The 24,826-nt window shown below is 41.7% G+C and overlaps 1 protein-coding gene across 1 annotated transcript in view; it reads left to right on the forward strand.

Annotated features, from left to right (window-relative positions):
• SF3A3 (splicing factor 3a subunit 3) overlaps nucleotides 1-24,826 on the forward strand; it is a 731,641-nt gene that overhangs the window by 95,510 nt on the left and 611,305 nt on the right. The window contains exon 3 of the mRNA XM_044083506.1: nucleotides 19,372-19,424. Coding sequence (XP_043939441.1) covers nucleotides 19,372-19,424 — 53 coding nt within the window. The remainder of the gene's footprint in view (nucleotides 1-19,371; nucleotides 19,425-24,826) is intronic.

Below are 24,826 nucleotides of genomic sequence, written 5' to 3' on the forward strand. Positions count from 1 at the left end.
TCCTGTGACCTTTCTTATTCATTTATCAAGGTTCATTTAGCTGCCATTTCAGCATGTCTGCCCATGGATCCTTGTCTTTCAGTGCAGTCTCGTGCCAACATATCTTTGAATGGGGTTTTGCATAAGAAGCCTCAAAGAAAACCTGGGGCGCCTGCTTAGGAACTTAATTTTGTGTTAGAGAAGCTAATACATGCTCCATTTGAACCAGCTAACCTGGCTGACTTGAAGTTCTTAACATGGAAAACAGTTTTACTGATTGCTTTGACCTCTGCAAGAAGGGTACCAGAGTTGCAAGCGCTTACAGTGAGTCAACACTATCTCATTTCCCATAGGGACAGGGTTTATTTGAGAACTAATCCTTCTTTTATGCCTGAAGTAGTATCTGAGTTTTTTCCCCCTTTGGTCTTAAAAATGAGGGAGAAAGGATACTCTGTACCTAGGATGTCCACATACAACTCTGGTACTGTCCTGACAGAACAAAATCTTTCAGATTGTTAGATCAGTTTTTCATTTCTTGTGAATGTAGGAAAGGACAGCCTGTGTCAAAACAGACCATTTCCAACTGGTTATGTAATGCTGTTACCTTTTGCCATACTTACTGTAACAAAACTATTTCATGCATGGTCAAGGCTCACTCTACCAGAGCCTTGTCTTCTATGGCTTTTTGGAAAGGGTTGGATTCTAGAAGCTGCTGCTTGGACCTCTGTACATACTTTTACAAAGCACTGTAAGATTGATTCCTTTTCTATGTCCAGATTAGGCATAGCTAGGCCCATTCTCTGAGGGCTCCTGGACTCTTCTCCTTCCACCTCCAAATGTAGTTAGCTAAGGTAATCTGCTCATATGACTAAGGTAGCTGCAGCTGTGATAAATATGATGAACATAAAACAGTTGTGTAAGTTAATGTACCATAACAGTAGATTTTCAAATTACTGCTGTAGTAGCTGCTTCATCCCTCCGTACCCCTTCTTTCTAGTGTGCTTTTTATGCCAGGGTGCTGACATTTATTTATTTATTTTTTGTTGTTTCTAGCGTTGTTCTTTCATGGCTCAGCCTTCCTATTTCTGTTGACAGGAAAGCTCTGAAGGGCTTTGTGTCCAAACTTATCTTTTAGTCATCTCAGCTTAAGCTGCCTGACGGTTTGGATTTATGAATTGGTGCCCTGACGCTTTGGGAATTGGCAGGCTACTGCAACATTAACCATTCCAACATCTACTGTTGTGGTATTTTTACTTGTACAACTGTACTTTTTATGTGCACAAAACAAAGTACTCAGTCAAAGAATCTGAGCATGTTTTTGTGTTATTTACAAGAGGCATGGGAGGCCAGTTTACAGGTGGATACTAAGTGGCTGGCACATTGTATCTGTTACTGCTATGCTGCCCAATGCTGCCCAAGGAAAAGTCCACTCCAGGCCATGTTACAGCACATTTTTAGAACCACAGCAGCCACCACAGCCTTCGGGGGGGGGGGGGGGTTAGCTCTTGCACCTTTTCAAACCACTGTAATCTAGGATTGCATCCAGGGCCAAGGCAAGGTTTCCTTCTCCCATCCTGCAAGAATTGCTGTCCTAGGGTATCCATTCTGAGGCAGCTGCCCACTGGACAGATGCTGTGTGAGCCATCCAATAGATGAGAGCTGTATTACCTGCATCATATTTTTCAATATTACATCTGTGTTAGAAACTTCTCATAATTATAAATGTTTGAGTGCATGTACTGTTGCAGTCCATATTCCCACCTTCCATCCTTTGCTTTAATCCCGGTCATTCTCATGTTGAGGTGGGTCCCCCATATTTCCCTGTCCACCACTTTCTGCTCATCATGCTGCCAGACTTCTACCTTTGTCCTGCTGAATATGCTGGAGAAAGAGGGTGGGCCTCATCTGTGGACCTGCTTGTCTGGGTGGATTGCCCTGTGGCTCCTGCAGCAAGCTTGCTTACCCGACCATGGCTAGAAGGTTCTGAAGATAGGATTTGCTGAAGCCCCACTTATAGTGTGTGTGTGTGTGTGTGTGTGTGTGTGTGTGTGTGTGTGTGTGCTTCCAACACTTTTTTGTTGAATTATTACTTGAGACAGGCAAAAATAAATTTATATAAAAGAAAACTGATCCTATTAACGTATTCCCAGTTACATACATTAAACAATTTGTATGTTCTTTTGTTGTATGTGTCGTCATTTCAACTTTACATAAGTTGCCCACTTCTTGCCTTTTCCCGTAAACTTCACTCCTTCTCCAGATCATTGTTCTGGAAGTATAGTTCCCACAATTTCTGTGTAATTTGCTTCTACCGTTTTCTAACTGTCCCACTTCAGTTCTTTTGTATCTGTGACAATATTTAGTACTTTGAATACAGTTGGTTTAGAAATTGATTTCCATTTTCTATTAATTGCTTTTTTGGCAATTACTGGAATTAAACTTAACAAGGTATTACAGTGTCTATGCAATTTAAACCATGTATCCCAACTCAAAGGAATCATTTCCTTATTACACCCATTTGCTAACTCAATATTTCTGACAGAGTATTCTGTAGGAGATTTTAAAGTCTGCCAACTCATTACACTGCCAAATCCTACCTCTTTCTTCTCCATCACACCTACAGCATTTGCTATCTACCTGAAGAAAAATTCTTTGCAGTCTGCTTGGAGTATAAAATACTTATGCGAAAACTTCCAAGCAAAAATCCTAAATATTCTAGCCTTTTTGAATACTTGGGAGCCATACATAAGTCGTCCCATTTTTCCTAGTAAACTGTTTATCCAGTCTCTTACCAATCTTTTTCTAACGTCCTCAAATTGATTCCCATTGTTATCATGCAGTTTTTTGTCCCACTAATTATCCCTTTTTTAACAGCAGCTTCTGTATTAACTTCAACTCTAACAGGTCTTTCAATTGGGATCCCTCTATCCCTTTCTGGTTGTCTATACTCTATGATATAAATCTCTGATAGGGAAGAGTTTCTCTGGCCTGCAATCCAAATGTTTTCTTAGCCTCTTCTCATTCTGTCACCTTTTCCTTTCCAGTTAATTGCTCCCAGTACCTTGGTTTCCTTACATGTTTTCTGCAGTAAATTCCAGTCCCGTCTTGCCTATTCTCTGTACCCCTAATTAGAATCATCCCTGTCAGCAAAATATTCTTTCTCCGTTCTCATGGTGGCTTAGTTCTTAGAATACTTTTCTGCTCCTTTATGAATATTATATTCTGTATAACTGTTATTTTCCTTAAGGATCTGCATCCAAAATCTCTCCTTATATCTTTAACCTCCCCCAATTCATCATCATCTCTTTCCACTTTGAATTACAGGTTTTTGCTTGTGTTATGTATATGAGCCTTAACTATGTAGCGCTATATTATCCTTTTAAGTCAGATAATCCTAAACCACCATGTTCAATTGGAAGGACCAACTTATCTCATTTGATCCTTGCCTTTTTCCCCTCCCAGATAAATTCCTTCAACTTTCTATTATTGCCCACAACTTCTATATATATTTATCTCCCTATATATGTATATATGTGTGTGTATGTGTATGTGTGTATATATAATGTATGTATGTATGTATGTATATATATATATATATATATATATATATATATATACATATACACACACACACACACACACACACACACACACACACACACACACACACACACACACCTGACATGTATGTAAAACTAAAGAGACTAAAATAATTTTCACTGCTCATATCTTGCTATCCATTTTCCTAAACAAGAGCTTCCAGTTTCTCAGTTTTTGTGTTATCTTTTGTTTAGTCTCTTCCCCTGTATCCTAAGCCCTTATTATACTGTTAATATAATTGGGTATAAAGGAGTGATAGCTGAATGTTTGATTTTTGTGCTGCTTTTGGTACTAGACCAACTGAGGGAAGAAACAAGCTGGTATTTAAGAGGCTTCTTCCTGCCATACTGGGAGAAGTTTTGCTTCCATTTTCTTATTCGTCTCCTTCCCTTGATTCTAAGAGAGTAGCCGATGAGTATGGATGAGAAGAGCTCAGAAAAGTCTGAGGACTATGGTAAGGAGAGGCCTAAGAAGCATTTTTTGTATTGTTCAAGTACTTCAGGGCCACTGCCAAACTTACAGAAACTTTTGAACCTTCTCCAGATTTGGAGCCTGTTAGAGTTGTATGCCACACTTTGCTGCCAGAGCTGCAGTTCTCACCGGAACCTGTGTATCCCTCAGGCTCTGATCCCCTTTCCTGATAGAAATATCCTTTCATAAGCTGTCAAGACCCCCATCCATGGCTTTATCCCCGAGATCTAGAAGCCTATTGGTAGCAGACATTAACAGAATGATGAGGAAGTTTCTCAGGACCCACATCCAGCTGGGGGAGGGGGGTGTCTGCTTTGACCCATGTCGGAGTCTCTGGTCTTGGTCAATTCCCTCATTAAATTGTAGCTTCTTCCCTGATCTGCCCTTTAGATTTGGGATCCTGGATCTGAGCTCTTCCAGGGGTTGTCTGTCTGACCCGAAGGCTTGGTACATGTCGGCTGTGACCTTGTTTCTGTCCAATCTGCTTAGAGTGCATTGAACCTCAGTGGATATCTGAGTTGGGCACAATTCCACTGTTGTCTGATCATCACTCCTCTCAGTGCATTGGAGCTGGATAGCTTGGCACCAACTTCTGCTTCAGGGCTGAATTGGACATGTCACTGGGGCCATCCTGTATTGAGTCTTTGGATCCTACCAGGATGGCATCCAAGCATGTTTCAGTTTTGTCGTTTGAGTCCATTGCGAGAGTGCTTTCTCTGGCTAGAGAGTATGCATCCTTTCCCTGCTTGGAATCCACCCTTACGTCCCCTGAGCTCTTCAGGTCCTTTTCCTCCACATTCAGTCACATCAGGAGAGCCAGCCCCTCACAATCTTGAGACAGTCCACATAGTGGACTCCCCATCAGCGTTGAGTCCTCCCTGGACTGTCCTACTAGAGAGGGTTATTGGAAGCTTTCATGAAAGAGGAGGCACTGGCTCCCCATAGGAGTCTGATAAAGGATACCAATTTCAATGAAGGGGAGAGATCCCCAGGTCTCCCTTAGTGATATCTTCGGTGAGATTGTGGAACTTCTCAGGCAAAAGGGAGGTGGTCCACTGAATCTCCCCTCCAGGAGGAATCAGTATTCTTTGATACCTTGGGGGATGGTCCATCTACCTCTTGGTTGATCTGGTTTTGAAGCGGGTATGGAAGGAACCAGATATAGTTGAATCCATCTCTTGGAAGCTGGGCAAGATATTGGTGTCCCCCAAAGACGGTACGTTTAGAGTAAGGGTCCTGCAGTGGATTCCATGGTGGTAGCAGCATCCACCAAGAAGGCTCTTGCTGAGGAGGGCTCCACTATCCATCTCCATAATGGGAAGTCCATGGCTTTTGACAAGTTTGATAAGCTAGTGTATACCTCCTCCGACTTTTGCTGTCAGGGAGCTCATTATCTGGCTCACGTAACACATTTTCAGATCGATCTGCGTAAGGATCTATCCACATCCCTCTCTGGGTCCTTATCTGTGAAAGAGAAGACATGCAGATGGCCACCCTTGAGTCATTGTCAAACACGTTAATGTGCCTTACATCAGATGCGTGCTGATGGCGCAGCCAGCAGGCACTGGAATGACTGTCCAGACAACATGCTTGGATTAATCTCTAACTTTGTGGAACACCTCATAAAAAAAAAATCCTTTATTAATGCTCCCTATGATGGGTCCACCCTTTTTGGACCCAAGGTTAAAGAGAGACAGTTCAGAAGTGAGCAGGAGGGCAAAACCTTGTTTGCTGTTGGGATACGATTTTCTACCCCTCCAGAGGACCTTCTCAAGAAACCAGAAAGGAGAGAAGAAACTTGTGGCTTTGCAAATACAAGGTTTTGCAGTGGATACTTCTGGTGATAGGCTGCAGCACAGTCAGCCCCAGTCACTGAAAATCTATTTGATTTCCTCACTGACATTAACTGCAGCAGGTCCTTTGCTCTAATCCCCCAACAGGAGGAGTTCTCTAGAGATGATGTGATCCACACTTGATCTCCTGGTTTCCTTTATGCCTATCTCCCTCTCTACTTATCCCAAAGTTTCTGCAGAAGGCAGTGTAGTGCAAGGCTATATTAGTCCTCATTGCTCCCTTCTGGCCTTAACAGGTGTGGTTTTCCTTTCTATGGTCCCATCTGATTCACCCTTCGTATGGTGCTAGACCCTGCTCCAGATCTTCTCCCCCTTCAGGAAACATCACACTGGACATCAAATCTCTTAGCTGGTTTCTTCAGTTATGATGAGTCCAGGCTTTCAATCCCAAATTAATTCACTTTCTGACTTCCTCAGAGAAGTCTTTGACCAGGAAGATCTACAAGAGCAAATGGAAAATATTTTCAATTTGGGCTTTCCAGTAGGAGTGTAGTTCCAGTTTTAGCTCCTCTCCCCTTTTTCGTAGTGGTTCTAGTTACTCAGCTAAGTCCAGTTGGATGCCATCTCCTGTTTTCACATTGGAGAAACCCAATTGCCCATTGCTTCCTTCAAATTGTCTCAGGCCATCTTAAAGGGCACCTTCTTGCTGTGACCCTCCCCTTAGAGATTGTATTCTTTTTTGGGATGTCACTATTCTTTTGCAGGCTTTGAAGAGACCCCCTTTTGAATCCACAGCCACAGTTGATTTGAAATACCTTTCGTAGAAAACTCGGAACTTCACGCCCTTTCTTGTAAAGCCTCTTATTTGGTTTTCCACAAAGATTAAGTGACCTTGAAGATAAACCCATCCTTTTTCCTTAAGGTGGCTTCTGAACCATCACTCCAACTTTTCTGTATTCTTTCCCCATTTTGCCATTCTGTGTCTTCTAGATGTGCATTGTCAACTTAGGTTTTACTTGCATCATACTAAGAATGTCAGAAAGGTATTTGTGTCCTTTTTCTCAGGAAAATTGGGCAATTGAGTGTGTAAGGTAACTATTTATTGCTGGCTATATGAATGCATTTGCCATGTGTACAGGGAGAAAGGTGAAAGGGAAGGTCTTTGTCTGGGCTTCCTAAGGCTCAGTCTGCTAGGTCATTTGTTACTTCATTTGCCTTTTTCTCCAAAGTGCCAGTTGATGATATCTGTGCTGCAGCTACTTGATCGAATGTCCATACTTTCATATCTCATTGTAAATTGGTTTTGCAGTCTTGGTTTAGTGCTTCCTTTGTTTCAGCTATCCTCCAGAATATCCTTCCATGAGTCTTCCCAAGATTTTTGATTGTTGGAGAATTTCTCCATTCGTTGAGGAATGACTGAAGAGACACTGGATACAAAAGTTATGTACTTGTCTTAGTAATAGATCTGATGTTATCCATTTCATTTTTCCTCACAACTGGTCTTAGATCAATTGTCAGATCCGATCTGGTATTTTATTTATTATTATTTGTTTGACATTTGTTAACTGGGGTAGTCTGACTGGGTCACAAGACCCATTTTCTGCAGAAGCCTGGGGAGAAAAGCTCCACAATTGTAGAAAATTACCAATACTTTATAAGCAAATTACAATATATAAGTGTACAGTGAGTACATAGGTAGGTACTAGGCTATCTGCCCGAAGGCATTTATAAGCTTAGCCAGAATGTGTTGGCTTTCGCCACCCCCTTAGATTAGTTCCCTGTGCCTCTGTCCAGTAGAGCCACTGAAGTGATCCCCGGGGTAAACTTCGTTTCCCATCCACTCATCAAGGTTTATTTTGAAGAGCGTTAGCGAGGAGCTCTGCCTAATGTAGATTGGAATCTTGTTCCAAAGCATGGGAAGTCTCTGGGACAGGAGTCTATCCCTCCAGCACGTCCTATTTATTATTGTGGTGAGGTTTAGATCCCTAGAGCGTGTGGCTCGAGGGGATGAAGTTTTCTTTAGGTGGAGCATGTCCATCAATTCTGGGTTGGACATGGCCTTGTATGTCAGGCAGAGATCACCTCTGCGTAGGCGGTATACAACCAAGTACAGCTGGAGTTTCTTCAGTCGAGCTGCATAGGGCATCTGTTTGAGGCCAGTGATCCTCTTGGTGAGGTACTTCTGTGGTCTTTCCAGCTGTTGCAGTTGTCTTGTAAGGTACATCCCAAATGGGGCGTTGTACTCTATGATGGGTCTGATGAGTAGAGGGGCACAATGACCTCTTTTAATCTGGATGCGAACCCTTTTGTGATTAGGTGGGCTACGTAGAAGGATTTTCTAACCACTTTGGCAATTTGATTATCAAAGGTGAGATTACTATCTACTTGGGTCCCCAGATCCCTTATTACGTCTTCCATATTTAGAAGACTACCACCTATGTGGTAGTTTGTGGGTACTTGTTTTTTCCAAAGGGGATGACTATGCACAATACATACATATCACACATAATTGCGGTTTAACAATGAGCAGTGATACAGAAGAGAACATACGACTACTAACTGAATACATTGTATACAATAGTGCTGCTTGAGACTAATATGACATCTGAGCGTAAACCTAGTGTAAAATCTAGATGTAAAGGGATGATTACTATAATTGAACACAATGCATTGCCCTTGTTTGAAATGTATAATGGGGGTAAAGGAGAGGACATAATACTTATCTTGAGCCACCGTACCGTCAGGGTAGGGAAAAATGGAGAAAGAGAAGGATTTAAACACGCCTATAGGGAAAGAGTATATAGCAGCGATGAACTACCCAAGTTTATACATACTTAATTGTCAGCCAAGTGTTCAAATATGGTATTCCAAAATGTCAGGTTATAAGCACATTTACGGGAGTTTGTTATTAGAAGTTTTTGTGACATAATGTATTTAATAGCCAGACATCTAAACCCTCTCCAGGACATCTTAGTGCGATCTAGCCAATGTTTGTTAATGTAGAATTTGACGAATAAGAGTGTAGTTAAGATATGCAGTCTTAGTTTTTAAGGTTAGTAACATGTAACAATGCCATCTCCCAAGAGAGGGTTGATTTTATGGTATCCCATCTTGTCAAGTCTCACTTTGAGGGAGCACCAAATACTGTAGGAGTATCTGCAAACCATATCATATGTAGGATATCGGCCTGGGAGTAGGAGCAGCAGGGGCATGCAGTAGATACACTTGGGATAAATTTATTTAGATGGACTGGAGTAAAGTATAAGTTATTGGTAATCATAGGTTCCTAGATTAGTACTAAGCTAACTGTCTTTGCGAGCCATTTTAAGCCTAGCCAGTTATCCCTTGTGAGACTCGAACCCTGCACCTTGTGTTTGTAAGGCAAATACCTTAACCATTAGGCCACCCTCCCAACTGCTTCTTGAATGGGGAAAACATAAGCATGGATTTAATAGCTGCTAGCTTTTGATCTGCTAATATATTCGACCCTTGTTGCTTCCAATAGTCCGCATAGACCATTTTATCCTGGAATTGAATTGTGCTTATAAGTTTACAGGAAAGGGACAGCATAACTTTTCTTGCTAGCTATGGTTTAGTAGCAGGTTGGCAACCTGATTAAAGTCAGCTTCATCAATGGTGTGACCCATATGGGTTGACCAAATTTGTGGACCATCAATTGAAAGGTCTAGTGGAAAAGACGCCTTGGATTATTAAAGATTCATGGGATTTTTTAGGTAGAATACATCCAGATATGTATTATGATGGCCTTATTATGGCCACCCTGGACATCAAGGATCTATTTTCAGTAATCTCACACGAGGTGGGGCTTGATTGGTTTTATGAATATGTTTGTAGGCATTCTGATTTAAGTTTAGACACCAAACATGCCATTAGGACTTGTATGGAACTTGTTTTGGAAAATAACTTTTTAAGCTTTGATGGCCACCTCTTTAAGCAAACTTTAGGGGTGGCCATGGGAGCATGTTGTGCCCCTGTGTTTGCCAATGTGGTTTTGGCACACTGGGAGGAGAAATACATTATGAATTCATGCTACAAAGACCATTGGGTCCTATATGGCCGTTATTTGGGTGACATAGTCCTTTTATGGAAAGGGGTGAGGATAAATTGGGTGAGTTTTTTGAATACCTTAATAGTACCACTGATTTTTTTAGAATTTACCCTGAATTCTGACATAGAGAGCTTGAATTTTTTAGATGTCACTATTGTGAAGGGTTATATGAGTAAATCTTGTATATCTAAGCTGTACAGGAAACCTATGTATTCAAATACATTTTGAGAGCTGGCACCCGATTCATCAGAAAAAGTCCCTAGGTAAGGGACAATTTATCAGAATCGCTAGAATGGTGTCAGATGAAGGGGACTTCCAAACAGAATGGGATAAACTTATTGACATGTTTGGAAGAAGGGGTTATCCTATAAATTTCTTTAAAGAAATCGAGAATGAGGTTACTGTCAAAAGACGGAATGGGTTAATAGTAAACATTTTATTCAGTGGTTGTGGTATTGATGATGGAAAGATTAGCGATAGATTACATTCTATTAACAGTATTTTTTCAAGATCGTGTACCCTAACCTTCACCTTGGATTTTTATGAAATCAAAAACACATTGGTTAATTTTTGGCTAGTGATGTTATTGGACCAGGATGTCTCTAAAATTGTAGGGGATAAACCAGTGATTGTCTACAAAAAAGGTTATAGCTTTAAAGAACTCTTGGAAAGACAGAAGAAATAGAACAAAATTGGTGGATGCCTTAAATGTGGTAGGTGTGAGCAGTGCCCATACATTATAGAGGGTGAATATATATTTAAGAATTTTGGACGAATCTACCCCAGTAAAAAACTTTTTTGTTTTTCGAAAAGGGTGGTATATATTGCTAAGTGCGGGTTATGCAACATATTTTATGTGGGCAAAACGAAAAGGGCCTTTAAGCAGAGAGTATATGAACATTGCTATGATATTAAATGCAAAAATAAAAACAATGCACTTTTTAATCATGTGGACAAATATCAAACACATTTTTGCCATTAATCATGCGGACCTGGGACCCCGGGGTGGCCCAGTGGATGATTATTTAGAATTATTAGAGTTGAAATGGCAAATTAAGTTGAATGCAGGCTCATATCTTGGCATTAATGAGCTTATAAGTATTGTGCCCTTGTTGAAGCTAAGAGCTTTGTTTTATATTTAAAAACATTTAAAAAAATATATTTAAAAAGTTTTTATTGTCATTTCATGTGTTTATTACCCCAGTTTTCTGTATCATAGTATCTACAGTTGTTTGTTATACATTTATATTTATCGGTGATATGTGTGTGTGTTCACATTTTTAGATTTATTTGCTATGTGGGAGTATACTTTTTCATATGTCTAGCAATTTGTCTGGTATTATTTCCTTTAAATATGTACATTAGTTGATAGGAAGTGATCAAATAGTAGGATGTGATGTAAGCGTTTTTGCTTTTTGGGAGATATTTAAATCCTTTGAGTTGTATTATGTGTATTCTGATGAAGTTGGTTATTCCGATGAAAGCGCTTAATCTGTGGACTATCGTGTTTTGAGTGTGGTTTTATTGAGAACCCAATAAACTGTCATTACGAGTAACCTGCTGAGTGGTTGTCTGGATAACTTTTATTTGTTCTTCTTGGTTTGTGTTTACCGTGAGAACAACGAACATGTCGAACGTTCAGAATAGTGAGAAATAACGTCGCAGGATGAAGCGTCGGCTATTCTGAATGTTGGCAGTTGATGCGTCGAAATCCGATGCCACCCAACCACATACTGGACCTGCCCCCCCCCCCCTTGGGACCCATGGTAGCACTTGTTCCTGGGTCCAGAGCTGTATGCGACAATTTATAGGTAAACCCTCTACATATATATATATATATATATATATATATATATATATATATATATATATATATCTATATATATTTATATATATATATATAAAATATAAAATATAAAATGTGGATTAACTTCAGAATCTCGAAATTCCGAAACATTGAATGTCATATGATCGATGTTTCGGAATATCGAAATTGAGAAACAAATCCAAAATAAAAAAAAAAAAAAAAAAAAAAAAAAAACTGTTTAAACGTTTCTGCAGGGGAGCAAACCCCCCTGCACCCCCCACACCTCAGCTACTTAAATATACCAACTCCGAGATCGCAGTACAGCGAGAAAAAGGGAAATCGCCCGTTCCGCTCTGTATGCAGATCTCTGTTCAGAATTTTGACATTCTAAAACTTCGATCATATGGTCTCGACCATATGAATTTCAAGGTTATGAAGGGAACCCATATATATATATATATATATATATACTTATATATATATATATATATATATATATATATATATATATATACACGTGTGTGTGTGTGTATATTATATATATATATATATGTGTATATATATATATATATATATATATATATATATATATATATATGTGTATATAGGTCTACTTTAAAACACCGACATGCCAAAACACAGACGAGAACACCAAGACTGGAAGATCGACAACTGAGATGACCGACAGTTTAAAAGCCTGACGCTGAGAGCACTATCATGATGTTCATCGTGCATACAGCTGCAGTCACAACAGATGGGTTCTCCTGCCGTCAGGCGGGTCCTCGGTCGGCCAAATTCCAAAGTCTAGGTCCGGCGTCGGTTGTGTCGCTTCTTCCCTGACGTCAGTGCGACAGGGGTATAAAGGAACCAGCCGACGCCATTTTCTTCAGTCTTTCTTGCCGCGTGGTGCCCGAAGCAGAAGCAGTTCGCAAGTGCCGGTAGGCCAGCTCCTGAAATTACGAAAATTTTGAAACCGAAGTCTTCTTGAAAGCTAAGTACCCCGTTGGGGAAACTTTTCTTGCCTCAGTCCGATGTCAGACAAAGTTAATAATTGTATTTCATGTGGGAAGCAAATACCGCATAAGGATTTCCATTCCCTCTGTATACCTTGTTTAGGCCCAGACCACGACGTCTCGGTCTGTCGCTTTTGTGCTACATTCAATAAACGCACCATTAAGCGTCGGGCGGAGTTCGCCCAGCATTATTTTGGAAAAACATTTAACTATATATTATGTCGTCAGATACTCCGACTCCAGTTTTGTCTAAAAAAACGCAAAGATAAGGACCGACACACGAGGTCCGCGGCCTCTACCAACACCACGCCAAAGCTGACTACACGTGGTCCGGTTCCCAGCGAGGTGCCTACGCAGCCCCTGACTACCGACGACACTTCATTGGCGGTGTCTCCTGTGCCCGAGGTCACAGGCTCCTCACCCCACACCCCGACTACAGATACCGAAGCCACTCTTGGTGTTGAACCTCAAAATGTGGACAGGTCTACCTCGATTCAAGGTGTCTTCAGACCTTCCTCTTCTTTCTCCATCAAGGCTTTCACTAAGTCTAAAGCAGCCATGCACTGTAGGAGACAAGCTACACAGGGCCCATCTCCAGGCCCCATGCCTAAAAAACAGATGCTTAAAATGGCTGAGGATTTAATTACTCTTATCAGGGGTTCTCAACCCCCACCGGACAAAAGGCCCAGAGTGGAGGAAGAATCCCCCTCCTCTGATCAGGGCTCCATTATTTCAGAGCACTCTGATGATCAGGAACATTCTTACTCCCCTTTTGAAGACTCTGATGTGGAGGAGTCCATTCCTTCTGTATCCCCCCCAGAGGATTACTCATTTGGGGAAACTTTGCATACCTTAAGGGAACACTTCCACTGGGAAGGCCAAGATTATTCAGATTCCAAGAAAAGGCTTAGGGAATTTCTCTTACTACCTCAGCACAGGCCTCTGGCTATACCTCTTGTCTTGGACATCCTAGATGATGTTTACTCGGAGGTCTGCCTTAACCCGGACTCTCTGCCTCCAGCCCCAGTTAAGCCTGACAGGTACTACAAGGTTCCTGACTCACACCAATTTCTATACAAAAGCCATGCTGCTGACCCAGAAACCATCTCACAGGGCCCCAAGGGAATTAAGGCCTCCACTGCTAAAATCCATTACCTTCCGAGAGAGATTCCAGATCCTTAGAAAGGTGGGGAAAAAGGTATATACCTCGGCTACCTTAACCATGAGGGCCTTAAACTGTCAGTTCCATATGCTAAAATACCAACAGTTTTTATCACAATTGAAAAGTAAAATGTCACAACCTGAACAACCAGACTTGAAGGAGTTGCAGGATTTGATGCATAGTGCAGAACAAGTGGGTAAGCATACCTTACAATGTGGTTTTGATGCTCTAGAGGCCTCATGTAGAGCTGCTGTTACAGGATCAGTCATACGAGACATGCCTGGCTCAAGGAACAAACCTTGCCTGATCATGTCAAAGCTAAATTACTAGATGCCCCTCTTCAAAAGGATGTATTATTTGGTGCTAATGCTGAGGAGGTATTAATGAAAATGGAGGAAAAGGCTAAATCAATGCAAACTGTGAAAGATTTTCTACAGGTACAACCCCACGTTTCAGTAGAAATTGGCCTTCCAAAAATTGGTCCTTTCCAGCCACGGACAGACCCCAAAGAGGCAGATACAGGCACCCGAGGGGCAGAGGACAATCCCAAGGATCGTTTAGAGGCAGACAATGGCAAGCTCCTACACAAAGAGGTGGTGAGGATAACTCGCAATCATTCAGAAAGCAAGACCAATGACTTTCCCCTTTGCATGCCAAGCAAGACTCAAATGGCAGCCCCCTTAGGAGGAAAGCTGGCATTATTTTCAAAAAATTGGCATATTGTCACAAAAGACAAATGGATCCTGGATATTATAAACAGATTCCATTTTCACACCCTTCCAAAAATGAGAGGCATGCCAAACCTGCCACACAATCAAAGGGCAGAGGCACAAAGGCAAATTACAGATCTTATAGACATGAAAGTTATTCAAGAGGTACCTACGCACGAACAAGGTCAAGGTTTTTATTCCAGGCTATTCCTGGTACCAAGGAAGGGAAAAGATTGGAGACCTATTTTGGACCTATCCATCCTAAACACATTTCTACTCGTACCAAAATTCAAGATGCTTACTCTACAGCAACTTCTTCCCATGCTGGGCAAGGAGTCTTGGCTGGTAACATTGGACATCAAGGAGGCATACCTGCATGTCCCAATCAGACAAAATTGCAGAAGATACCTCAGATTTCTTGCAGGTTCAACCCATTATCAATTCTCTCTGCATTGCCCTTTGGCTTATCTACTGCGCCCAGAGTATTCACGAAATGCCTGGCATCAGTAATTGCCTACTGCAGACTTCAAGGGATACAAATATACCCCTATTTGGATGACTGCCTGATCCAAGCGGACAGCAAGCACATTCTTCTGAAACATCTGGCTTATGTAATAATGTTGTTGAACTCTCTGGGATACACAGTCAACAAAAAGAAATCAAGGCTAATACCCTCTCGGAAGATAATTTTCCTGGGTGCCAACTTGGACACAAACACCCAGATGGCCTACCTCACGCCAGAGAAGCAGGGGCAACTAACTCAATACTTCAGAGCACTAGCAAATTGCACCAGGCTGACTGCAAGGAAAATCCTGCAGGCTCTGGGATTCATGGCATCTTGCATCTTACTTAATCCCATGTGCAAAGCTGCATACGAGGAAACTTCAATGGTACCTGAAAAACATATGGTCTCAACACAGCCACAGTTTGGAAACAATAATAACACTAATTCCATGTCTACAAAAGGAATTTCTGTGGTGGGCTCAAGCATGCCAAACAAACACAGGTCTTCCATTCAGCAAGCCTCAAGCAAATCAAGTCATCACAACAGACGCCTCGGACTACGCATGGGGAGCGCATATGACAGATCGGTGCATTCAGGGCAAATGGTCCCAAAAAGACAAGCACCTTCACATCAATCAGAAGGAAATGCTAGCAGTAATAAATGCTATTATAGCTTTCAAGGACCTTCTGCAACCAGGTCAACTATTGATAAGAATGGACAACACCACAGTTATGTGGTACATAAACAAACAAGGAGGAACACATTCATACCCCCTATGCAGACTGGCCATGTCACTTTGGAACATGGCCATGGACTTACAAATCGAACTACAAGCACAGTACTTGCCAGGCAAGGAAAACACGCTGGCAGACAACCTAAGCAGAAATATGACAGATCCACACGAATGGAAGTTGCATCCAAAAGTTTTTACAGAAATAATCCAAGCATGGGGAAGGCCAGACATAGATCTCTTTGCCTCCCACAAAAATCACCAATTGACAAAATTCTGATCAAGGATTTTCCATCCAAAGGCCTGGAGAGTGGACGCTCTCTCTTTCAGTTGGACATCAGTGACAGTTTATGCCTTCCCACCTCTTCCTCTGCTGCCCAAAGTTCTATGGAAAACCAGAGCAGACAGACCAAAGATGATTCTCATTGCTCCGGACTGGCCAAGACAACACTGGTACCGACTCCTGAGGAGCCTGACGCATTCCCCACCATGGACCCTGCCTCTAATGCCTCTTCTTCTGACTCAGCACAGCTTCAAAACTCTTCACAGCCAGCTAAAAACATCAATCTAGCCGCATGGAAGATTCCTTAGCATCACAATAGGCCCTACTCTCCAAGGAGGTGCAGGATGTCATTTTGGAGGCCAGAAGGCCGTCAACTAGAAAAGCTTACTCCGCAAAATTGAAACGGTTTTGTGTCTGGAATGAGAAAAAGGGCCAGGATCCTGGAAAACTGAATTTACCTCAAATACTACAGTATCTAGCTGAGCTGCTAAGCAGTGGACTTTCATTCTCCTCCATTAAAATCCATGCCTCAGCCATTTCTGCAGAATACAACACTGATCCACCCTTATTCTCTCACCCTCTCTTAAGACAGTTCCTCAGAGGGGCTAAGAATCTAAGACCCCCAAGGAAACAACCAATACCTGCGTGGGATCTCAATTTCATTCTGGAAAAACTGACCTTACCTCCCTTTGAGCCAGCTGCCTCATCAGATTTGCAATATTTGTCCTGGAAAACAGCTTTCCTTCTGGCTATTACCTCAGCTCGTAGAGTTTCAGAACTACAAGCTCTCCTGGCTGTGCAGCCTTTTATTATCTTCCATCAGGACCGAGTTTCCTTACGAACCAATCTGTCCTTTATGCCTAAAGTGGTATCCAGGGTAGCTTTGAATCAGGCCATACACTTACCTACCTTTTATCCTAATCTTCAAAGCAAAGGGGAGAGATTACTACATTCCTTGGACATCCACAGACAACTCCGTTATTATCTGGACAGAACAAAACCTTTCAGAAAATCAGAACAGCTCTTTGTGTCCTATGCTGTAGGAGCTCAAGGAAAGCCAATTTCGAAACAGACAATCTCAAAATGGATAGCCCACTGCATAAGCTTTTGCTATTCCTTTCATGGCAAAACTGTACCTACAGGCATCAGATCTCACTCCACAAGGGCCACAGCTACCTCTGCAGCTTTCCTCAGAGGAGTTCCTACCAAAGATATTTTAGAAGCAGCCACTTGGAGTTCTGTGCATACCTTCTCCAAGCACTACCACCTACCATTATACTCCAAAACTAGAGCAGGCTTTGCCACTGCAGTCTTGCAGGGCATCCTGGCTCCTCCTAGTTCCACCTAGTGCCTACCACCCCTTTCTTAGCTTTGGGATTCTACCCATCTGTTATGACTGCAGCTGTATGCACGATGAACATAGTACAGTTTTGTACCTACCGTAAATGTAGATGTTCGAGTGCTAATACAGCTGCAGTCCAGGTTTCCCTCCCTCCTTCCCCTCTTGGGACAGGCCTATAGGCTACCACATCCTCATACTACCTGATTGGGGTATTCATTTATGGTGTATTTGCTTGCAACTACTGTATTTTGATTATATTGCACTGCTTTATTACACAAATTTATGTATTGCCTTCCTTCTGGGGGGGCACCTGACATCTGGGGCAAGAAAAACTGAAGAAAATGGCGTCGGCTGGTTCCTTTATACCCCTGTCGCACTGACGTCAGGGAAGAAGCGACGACAACCGACGCCGGACCTAGTCTTTGGAATTCGGCTGACCGAGGACCCGCCTGACGGCAGGAGAACCCATCTGTTATGACTGCAGCTGTATTAGCACTCGAACATCTACATTTATGGTAGGTACAAAACTGTACTTTAAGGTAAGTGTGCGATAGTGACAGACTTTAGGGTTAGGGGCGGGTTAAGTGAGTTAGGGTTAGGGCGCGGGGTTAGGTGAGTGTGTGATAGTGATGGAGCTTAGGGTTAGGGTTTGGGTTAAGGTTAGTGCATAGATAGTTGTGTATGTAAGGTTTGGTATTTGTTTTGTTTTGTTGATTTTGGGGATTGTGGTTTGTCGGGCATGTGAAGTTTCTTGCTTTTAAACTGTCTGTCATCTCATTTGTCGATCTTCCAGTCTCTGTGTTCTCGTTGTCGGTGTTTTGGCGTGTCGATGTTTTCAAGTAGACACATATATACATATTAGACACATGTATACATATATATATATATATATATATATATATATATATATATATATCTATATATGTGTGTGTGTGTGTATGTATTTATATAATGTACATATATTTATTTATGTGCATATTCTCCAGGGTTTCCACAGGAAACTCCATCTAAGGGTTAGAGTGTAGTAGGGGATTATGGGAGAGGGAGGAGCTCGAGACTTGAATCTATATCTGTGAAGTATCTGGTCAGATCCGAGATCGGATCCAAGACCCAGTTGTGAGAGATAATGAAATAGGATAACACAGATACCCAAGTTATGGTAAGTACATAACTATTGATCAGTCTTGTCTGCTTCTGTCCTTCCTCATTTTTTTCCAAATGTCATATTTCTTTGTTTCTGTACTGACTGCATCGATGGTTCGATGGCTTGGTCATGTACTCTTCAAGCTCTGTATTCCGGTGTTATAACCTTTTTGTGATAGACTTAATACAGTAAATAACAGGTTTATTTAGGGTATGGGCAAGCTTTGATCTGAGTTAATTTGTTAAGGTGGGAATTGTGGGAAATGGGTACTGGGAGGAGCCAGAGTCTTGAATCCTAAGTCTTATAGTGGCCAAAGCTGGATCCTTGTTGAATGTGGTAACCCATCCATCAAGAAGGACTGAAGCAGACAACGTGGCTCTATCGTTATGGTAAATACAACATTATTTTTTGTGTAGAACGGTCAGCACTGTTTTTATGTTCAATTGTGTGGTGTTTGCAGTCTTATGCTCTTTTGTTTAGTTAAAAATGGCTTGCTGAGATAAAGGTAGCTTAAAGCTGGTTTTATTGTTATTCCTGTTCTTGTGGCATGCCTAAACACATATGTATAAGGCAGTGAACCCATCCTAGAATTTTGGAGAATCCGGATCCTTGTACATGTTTTTAACATGGTTTCCTGAATACTCTACCTGGAGACCTTGTACATTTTACATTTATTATGGAGGCAGTCTGACAAGAACAAAAAGTGGATGATTCTTTGTACTGTTTCCTGGACTGATCTTTCTTTCCTTTTGTTTTATTCCAGAGGTATATGGATGTCAGCACCAATTGCAGAGATTTATATGATGATAAGGATGGGTAAGTTTTGACAGTTGCTTAAGGTTTTTTCCTTTTCATTTAATCTTCTATTACTTTTTGTTTTACTTGGTAAGTGTGCTAATTCCTCCAGCAGCTGTTCTCTGGAGCAGACTCGTAGAGTATCAGTATCTTTCTGGATCTCAGACACTGGTAGTTTCAGTCATGTGCCCTGTGATTAAGGAGTAACTGATGCTTAGGGTATGTCTGAGAAAGGTATAAGTTGTTTTTCCCCAGAAGGCACACTGAAACATTGCCTATCTCTTCCTGTGCATATAGGTTTCTGTTTTATAGCTGAACACGCATTATGGCAATATTCAGTATGATGATTTCAGTGCTCCCTGTGTTTTTATCTACTTAGGTTAAGTCCAAGTTGATAGAAATGAAGATACTCTGCAGGGGATAGACGCATAGATGCAATCTGCTGCATCATTTATACAAGGTAGCCCTTTCACTTCCCTGAAATTTTAAAATAAATAATTCCATGAGCAGCAGCAATGCCCACCTTCATCAAGGGAAGACTAATAATACAGCCATCACTTCTACAAAAGACGGTTGTCTGATATTTTGTTCCAAGTAAGTCTGTGAGCTGTTTCCTAGAGTCAGGTGTTTAATTTCCTCAAACTCCATTTGCTTATAGCGTAAGCAAGACACTAAACTATACAGTGCTGTGGGCATTTGAGAAATTGGGCTAGGCTCCTTAGTGGTTTCCTGGACCAAAGCCTTGCGTAACTGTCGATGCACACACATGTAAGTAGCTCAGCTGCCCTGCTTCCATCTTGTCAGTATGATGGTTGCTCTCCCAGCCTTGTCTGCTGTAGCTGGAGAAGCTTCCTGCTTTGTTGATTATTGGAGAAACATCTTAGGAAGATTTATACGTGCCTCTGATTCTTATTCAAAGGTCAGAGCTTTGCATGACCACCTCTTTTTCCGTTCCCCTCACTTGCAGTTCATCATGTACTCCCGAATGTGGTAGCTTTCGTTTTGAAATGAGATATAGTGATTTTGTCAGAGGCTGTTAGTGCAGAGTTACATTATGTATTTTTCCTAGTTAACAAACATTGATGGCATCATCTTTGTGAAGAATCACTATAGTAATCAAAATATTTGCGTTTGCCCACATTTTATTTCCAATTTTCCAGCGAAATTCTTACTCATAGCTATTTACTCACATGTCCAGACTTTTTTGTCGGTAGTGGGCTGTCTTTCCTTTGAGAACCAGCGCAAGTCTTGCAGTATCAAAGGTTCTAATGCAGGCAACTTGAGACACCCTTACTATATCCTACATTTTTCTTTTCTGTCTTTAGCTGTTGCTGTTTGGCAAACATAAGGAAGAGAGAAAAAAACAGTTGTGCTATCAGCTCTGAGAACCTGAAAAGGTACTAAACTCACTGTGTCCCCTACTTAGTGTTGAAGTGCCAGACTGTTGAGATGGCATCTGGACACACCAAGAGGACCCAAGCGTTTAACAGGTTCTTTGTGCGTTATACACCTTTGGAAGAGCTTCTCTGCTTTACTAGTCAGAGTGGACTCTGTTTAAGACCTTACTAGTTGATGCACCTGACAACTAGTAGTGTCCAAAAAGTGGTGTTTGCTTGTCATGACTGTAGGCATGTGGATATCAATAGGTGTTGGAAGACATCATGTTAACGAAAGAGACCTTCCTTGTATTGCTAGTGGTATGAGAGGGAAAGGATGTCCAGATTTTGACATATAGGTGCTGAAAGTTGAGGAAAGCAGCAGCTACATTAGTTACCAAAGTGAAATGCCAGGTGTGGATGAGTTTAACTTTGCCACAGTGGATGATTTTCAGATGTCCTCTGAGAGGTTCTGGTAAGCCTCCCTGTTGACTTTTGGGAGGATGAGAAGAGCAAGCTCTCTCTGTTTATTTATGGTAAAGATCTGGCATCACTGGGGTACATTGTCAGGCGGTGGAAGGTAGACTGTGAAGAACTCCAGAACCCAATGAGCGTTCTGTCTTTTGAGAAGGTATTGCCAGATAGAACTGAATGGAATTGGGTCTCCGTTTGATGAAGTAGAGGACATCTGGCTAAAATTTCTAAAAACATCGGACATTGCAGGATCATTGTAGGGAGCTCTCCTTTTGAAAGCAGAAACAGTTTCTTTTGGTCAGCAGTCTGTGGTTGTGGTCCCTATTTTTATAAACAGTGAAAGGAGAATGTATTATTTTTATAGAAGTGTGACACTCCTTAGCCTTCCTTGGAAAGCCATTGCCAGTTGGTTTGGAAAGAGATGTCATATAATAATTGAAATGTATGAGTATATATATCTGGATCTCATACTATTGAGCGAAAGCTCAAATAACCGAATCCAAAACTACCGAGCACACTTTCGCAAAAGTGCTTTTCCACAGACAAAGCACTTTCGCGAAAAGAGTTTACTTTTTTTTTTTTTTTTTTTTAAACACATTTATGCAGGGGGGCAAGCCCCCCTGCACCCCCCCACTTTTATATTCTCACTCTGAAATCGCACTACAGTGGGGAAAAGGGAATATTCCCTTATCCCCACTGTATTGCGACCTCAGCAAAAGCCATTTTAACATTATTTTAATTTCCTTGTGCTCACTTTAGCAAAAGTGCATTTTCAGTCAAAACGCACTTTCACTAAAGTGTACTCAGAAGTTTTGGATTCGGTTATTTGAGCTTTCGCTCAGTAATACGAGACCCATTTATCTATATGTATGTGTGTGTGCACAAGCATATATACATATATGTATGTCTGTGTTTATGTATGTATGTACATGTATGTAACTATGAAGGATTGTGGGAGTTTACCTTAATCATCCATTTGTCATGTTGACCTGGAGAAGACATACGACTGCATACTTTGGTATGTTTTCTGGAAAGTGCTGTAACATTTGTGGGGTCTCTGAGCTTCTACAGCATGCCATTGAGTCCCCCAGTTTTCAGGAATGAGAAATGTCATTCCATGTCATTCTTGCAGTATTCCTAACTTGTGCAGTATCCATAACCCATGGGATCTCCTGCCAAGTATAACCCCATGTCCAGACAATATACCAAAGCCTCTAATTCTTTCCAGCATAGTATATCAGACATATGCTGCCATGTCTACGTAAGGCACAAAGGTGATATACAGACACTCCAGGCCAAGAACTACTTTGCCACCAGTCTGAACACCCTTTGCTGTGCTGGTTATACTAAGCTTTGTGCAAATAAGTACATACTTGTTTTTTTTTGTTTGTTTTGTTTCATTTTTTTTTTCGTTTATAGTGCATTTTGAGAGTTCATGTTATCCATTAAAGGGAAAATCCGCGTGGGAGGCAGATTCCCCATAAAGATCATCACAGCAGGTGTTTGTTTTGTCTAGACGTTTCTCACAACCACACTCGGTGCTGTATTTGTCAGGCGTTTGTGCCAAAGGCAATTCATAGCGGTCTGTCTTGTATTTTCATTTATCTTGAGAACCAATGTTTCAAGTTGTTTGACCGGGGTACCATGGCTGAATCCTCACGTCCCAAGGTACAGCCGCCTCTTAAGAAAAAAGCTAAAAAGTTGAGGTCTCGTACTGCTGCTGTCCATCCGCTGTAGGACATCTGTCTTAAGGTGGATGATACCCCTGAAGACTGCCTGGTGCTGACATCTGTTCCCTCTGCTGCAGACCTGTCCGAGGCCGGAATGGATCCAGCTTCTTACACATACTCCAAGGCTTTGCACACATCTGTTGCAGAAGTTGAGGGGGAACCACGGCTGATCATATCTAAAGGGCCAAGGTTGATTCCCCAAATTTGTTTAGAGAGGAGATGCCTGGCGCCCACATTTAGTCATGGCAGGATTCTGAGCCATACAGATTTGTTAAAGCCAATGTCTCCCTTACGAAAAGACAGAAGACTAAGTACTTTCCTTCCGCTGTCAGAGATCCTTAGGAGTGGCAGGATTTTGCTCGGGCTTGTTTAATGCCCTTATGATTTTGAGACCACCTCAACATTTTTCGATTCCTGCCCCTTCATGGTCCTGTACCCTTAAAAGATCTAGTGAACCTGATTCATCTGCTGAGGAATTGGAGTTGGATGAGGATTTCTTCACCTGCTTCTCCTAGATGCCATCACCTTTGGACATTTGCTTGGAGGAGGAGGAGGAGTGCTTAAGTACTGACTCCCATTAGGAAGAATTGTCTTTGAGGATATATTGTTTTGCATAATGAAACATTATGTGGGACTGCTGTCAAGTTTCTGACATCCAGAAAAAATGTTACAAATTGTTCCAGATAGACTCCCCTAAGCCTTGTTCTGTCCCCTCTGTTATGGCTTGTCTGTTTTGTACCTGCTGGATTGGCTCCTGATTCCCCAGCCTCTTGCCCCTAAGAAGCCTGGCCATTTTTTATAAGGTCCCTGAGGCTTTCAAATTTCCTAGTAAGTGCCCTTCTGTCTCTGTTGTGGTCTCTTTCTGCTGATAAGCATTTCTTACCATTGATTATCAGACTCACATGCCCAAGTATATTTTATCCCTTTTGTCTCAGTTGGGAGGGGTTCTGTAAGTCCACTGCTCTTTCTTTGTGGGATTCACATCTTGGGTGGCTTGTCACTCCATTAAGTGTAATTACAAAATTGCTGATGCCTCCTCTACAGCTGCTGCTTCAGGCTCTGTCATGAGATGATATTCCTGGCTTCATCTTCAAACTTTGCCTGATGACATTGAAGCTAAATTTCTTGATGCTTCACCTACATAATCAAAATCTCTTTGGCATGCCAGTGGTAGATTTATTTTATTTAAAACCTTAAAGAACCAAGGCAAGGTCAAGAAGGACCTTAAACAGATTTTTGTCTTCCCATTCCCAAGTTTCAGAAGAATTATCCTGCAGAAACTGCCATTGTTTGTAGACAGTCTTGTCAACCCTCCAAGTGTAAGAAAGTCCCTAGGTGGGTTTTCTTCTGACAAACCAACTCAGAAGCCTAGACCTCAAAAAACTTTCCTTTCAGGACAAATCTGCCTCTGTCTGACGGTCTGCCTTCCGTTCACCTCAGCCAGGTTCTCTTGTCTACGACTGTCTTTTTCTTTCCCTGTTTGGCAAAAGATTACTTCGAACTCTTGGGTTCTTTCAGTCATCTGTCAAGGCTATTTCATGGTCTGGAAGTCTTCTCTCCTCTCTCTCGTTTTGGGCATTCCTTGACCCCCTTCACTTCAAATTCCCCATTTTCAGGGGTGTTACAGGTTTTTCTAGATCAGGGTAAGATTCACCCTGTCTCAGAGGACCTAAGAGGCACAGGATTTTCTTCCAGGATATTTCTGGTTCCCAGAAAAGTGGGGTCCTGGAAGCCTGCGCTAGATTTTTTTTTATTTTTTAATACTTTCCTCAAAGTACACCCTGTTCCCCTCTTGCGTCCTCAAGCCTTCCTAGTTTCCTTGGATCTGAAGGATGCTTACCTT

This window comes from Protopterus annectens, chromosome 1.part1 (assembly GCF_019279795.1).
Source record: "Protopterus annectens isolate FY-2018-M chromosome 1.part1, PAN1.0, whole genome shotgun sequence".
NCBI classification, from domain to species: Eukaryota; Metazoa; Chordata; order Ceratodontiformes; family Protopteridae; genus Protopterus; species Protopterus annectens.